Here is a 3,258-nt window from a genome sequence, read left to right on the forward strand (position 1 = left end):
GCTCAACTACTTTGGCCACCAAATGAGAAGGGAGCCCTCACTGGAGGAGAAGAAGACCCTGATGCTGGGAAAGATTGAAGGTCAAAGAAGACGGGGACGGCAAAGGATGAGATGGTCAGACAGTGTCATAGATGCAACGAACATGAAGTTGAGCCAACTTCAGAGGATGGCAGAAGACCGGAAGGCCTGGCGTGATCTGGTCCATGGGGTCGCGGAGAGTCGGACTCGACTGTGCGACTGAACAACAACAAAACTGCTGTTTGCTGTTTTTTGAAAAATGAAAATATATATATATATTAAAAAGGCTCTGCTGGGGACCTCTGCAGTGAGCCCAGATCTGATCCGGCAGCGCTCCGCTAGGACAAGTCTCACACACAAAGCTGTCTTCTACCGAGTCGGGCTGCCGGTTCCCCCTGGTCCTTCCTGTTTCTACTTTCCGGCCTCTCTGCCCTCTCAGTCTTACCCCTCCTTTGCCCTCCGTTCTTGCTGCCGCTGCCTTCTTCTCTCCATCCTCACACGCACTTCCACGTGTCTCCAGCCAGGCTCCCCTATACCTTTTGTGGTTGAACCAAAGACCGCCCTCTCTGTCTCCTGCTGACCGCCATTACCTGCACCGCTCCCTGCATAGGGAGAATCCTCTTCCACCGTACACTGGAGAGCCAGGTTGGTGTCATGGTTAGGAGCACGGACTCTAATCTGGGAGAACCGGGTTTGATTCCCCACTCCTCCACATGCAGCTGCTGGGTTGACCTTGGGTCAGCCACAAGTTCTCTCAGAGCTGTTCTCAAAACAGCAGTCCTTGGAAGAGCTCTCTCTGCCCTGCCCACCTCACGGGGTGTCTGTTGTGGGGAGGGGGAAGGGAAGGAGATTGTAAACCACTCTGAGACTCTTTTGGGTAGTGAAGGGCGGGGTATAAATCCAGTCTCCTCTTCTTCTTCTCCTCCTCCACTGTGACATTCAAGAGCCTTCTGAACATGTATCCGTTCACTCCGATGGACCCCCCCCCCGTTACTACCCCCCCGGGCAGGGGCCCTTTCCCCTCTCCACTCCAATCCCAGCACCCAGCGACATTCACGCACTCCTGTCCACTGACCGGCAACGGCTCCACCAATTGCGAGAACCCACCTGGGAGAAGAGGAGGTAGCCGCACTCGTCACAGGGCAGCATGTCGTCCACCAGCACGGTGCTCCAGGTGCCGTCTTTGCAAAGCCGCACCTGGTAGGCCCCCTCCGGGCATATGGTCCGGGTGATCATGACCCGCTCCACCAACTCGGGCCTCTCCGCCAGCACTGCCAGGGCACTCAGGAACCTAGACGGGGCGGCAGATGAAGACCGGTTAATTCCAGGAAAGGCCAGGACAAGCCCGTTAAGCCGCCATTCCTTGCAAAGTGGTTGGCTAGGGCTTTGAAAGCCATCTATGTCTGTGGCCATCACCGTGCCCACTGACAGTCAACCTCACAATTTAACTACTTGCTAAGAAGTAACAGAACAAAGTTTGAGTCCAGTGGCACCGTTAAGAACAACAAAGTTTTGTTCAAGGTATGAACTTTCGTGTGCACGCACGCGTCCTCAGGTACCTTCCCCCAGTTAAGAAGTATTTACTTTTGTCAGTCCTAAACTTAGGGCTAGAGGCTTCGTCTAGGGCTAGACTAGAGGCCTGTCACAAACTTGTCAGGGTTTGCATTTCATGGACACGGAACTGCATTCAGAAGTCGCAACAACCCTGCTTGCGAGGGGCACAAACAGTGCTTGCTCCCATGACGTGTCAGACCCTTGGGCTACCAAGGTTGGTCTCGTTTACTTTGACGGGCAACGACTCTTGAAGGTCTCAGGCAGAGGTCTTTCGTCTCATCGACTTTCTGCTGCTTTTCAACTGGCCGTGACGGGGATTGAACCTGGGATGTTCTGCACGCAGGCTCTGCCATGGAGCCATAATCCTGCCCCATAACATAAATGATGTGTGCACGAAACTACTTTATACTGAGCCAGACACGAGGCTTAGCAAGGTCAGAATTGTCTACTCTGACCGGCAGCAGGTCTCCGGAGTCTCAGGCAGAGGTCTTTCACATCATCTAAGAGAAGAACGTAAGAGAGGCCCATGTTGCATCGGGCCAAAGGCCCATCAAGTCAAACACTCTGTGTCACACAGTGGCCAAAACCCAGGTGCCCTCAGGAGGTCCAGCAGCGGGACCAGAACTCCAGAGGCCCTCCCACTGTCGCCCCCCCCCCAAGCACCAAGAAGACAGAGCGTCCCTTGCCCCAGACTGAGAGTTCCTATCTATATCTTGTGCCTAAGAGCCACTGATGGACCTCTGCTCCAAATGTTTATCCAATTCCCTCTTATAAGAACATAAGAGAAGCCAATGTTGGATCAGGCCAAAGGCCCCTCCAGTCCAACACTCTGTGTCACACAGTGGCCAAAAATACCAGGGGCCATCAGGAGGTCCACCAGTGGCACCAGGACACTAGAAGCCCTCCCACTGTTGTCCGCTAAGCACCAGGAATACAAAGCCTCACTGCCCCAGACGTAAGAACATAGGAGAAGCCATGTTGGATCAGGCCAATGGCCCATCCAGTCCAACATGCTGTGTCACACAGTGGCCAAAACCCAGGTGCCATCAGGAGGTCCACCAGCAGGGACCCAAGCACCAAGAATACAAAAGACCACCACCCCAGACATAGTGTTCCATCTATAACTTGGGCTAATAGCCACTGATGGACCTCCGCTCCATATGTCTACCGAGTCCCCTCTGGAAGCTGCCTATGCTTGAAACTGCCACCACCTCCTGTGGCAGTGAATTCCACATGTTCATTGCTCTTTGGATGGCGAAGAACTTCCTTTTATCTGTTCTAAACCTACTGCTCATCGATTTCATTGAGAGCCCACGAATGCTTGTATTGTAGAGGAAAGGGAGAAAAGGACTTCTTTCTCTACCTGCTACCTGTGCATTGCACCTTCTGCTACCTGTGCGTTTCAGCTGGAGATGCGGGGGGGGGGGGGAACCTGAGCCCTTATGCATGCAAAACAGATGCTCTACCACTGAACCACAGATCCATTCCTGTTTGATGTGTTCCTTTGTGCCTGACTTCCTCCCTTCCCCTTATGTACAGAGTGTGCCTGAAAAGAATTCGTCGTTCGGAAAGCCTTCAATCAAATTCTAAGTTGTCATGGTGACTGAACACTGGGCACTATATCCTGGGATTCTAAGACACTCCACTTAGAATCCACATGTGTGGAGAGGAAGCAAACCCCAATTT

General features: G+C 53.0%; 1 protein-coding gene across 1 annotated transcript in view; it reads right to left on the reverse strand.

Moving 5' to 3' along the window:
- LOC107106882 (calpain-15-like) overlaps positions 1-3,258 on the reverse strand; it is a gene marked incomplete at its 3' end in the record, with an annotated part of 33,716 nt that overhangs the window by 15,861 nt on the left and 14,597 nt on the right. Inside the window, 1 exon segment of the mRNA XM_015407097.1 lies at positions 1,126-1,309. Within this exon segment, the coding sequence (XP_015262583.1) occupies positions 1,126-1,309 (184 nt within the window).

Source organism: Gekko japonicus, unplaced genomic scaffold, assembly GCF_001447785.1.
Source record: "Gekko japonicus isolate JY-2015 unplaced genomic scaffold, Gekko_japonicus_V1.1 scaffold2827, whole genome shotgun sequence".
Taxonomy (NCBI): Eukaryota; Metazoa; Chordata; class Lepidosauria; order Squamata; family Gekkonidae; genus Gekko; species Gekko japonicus.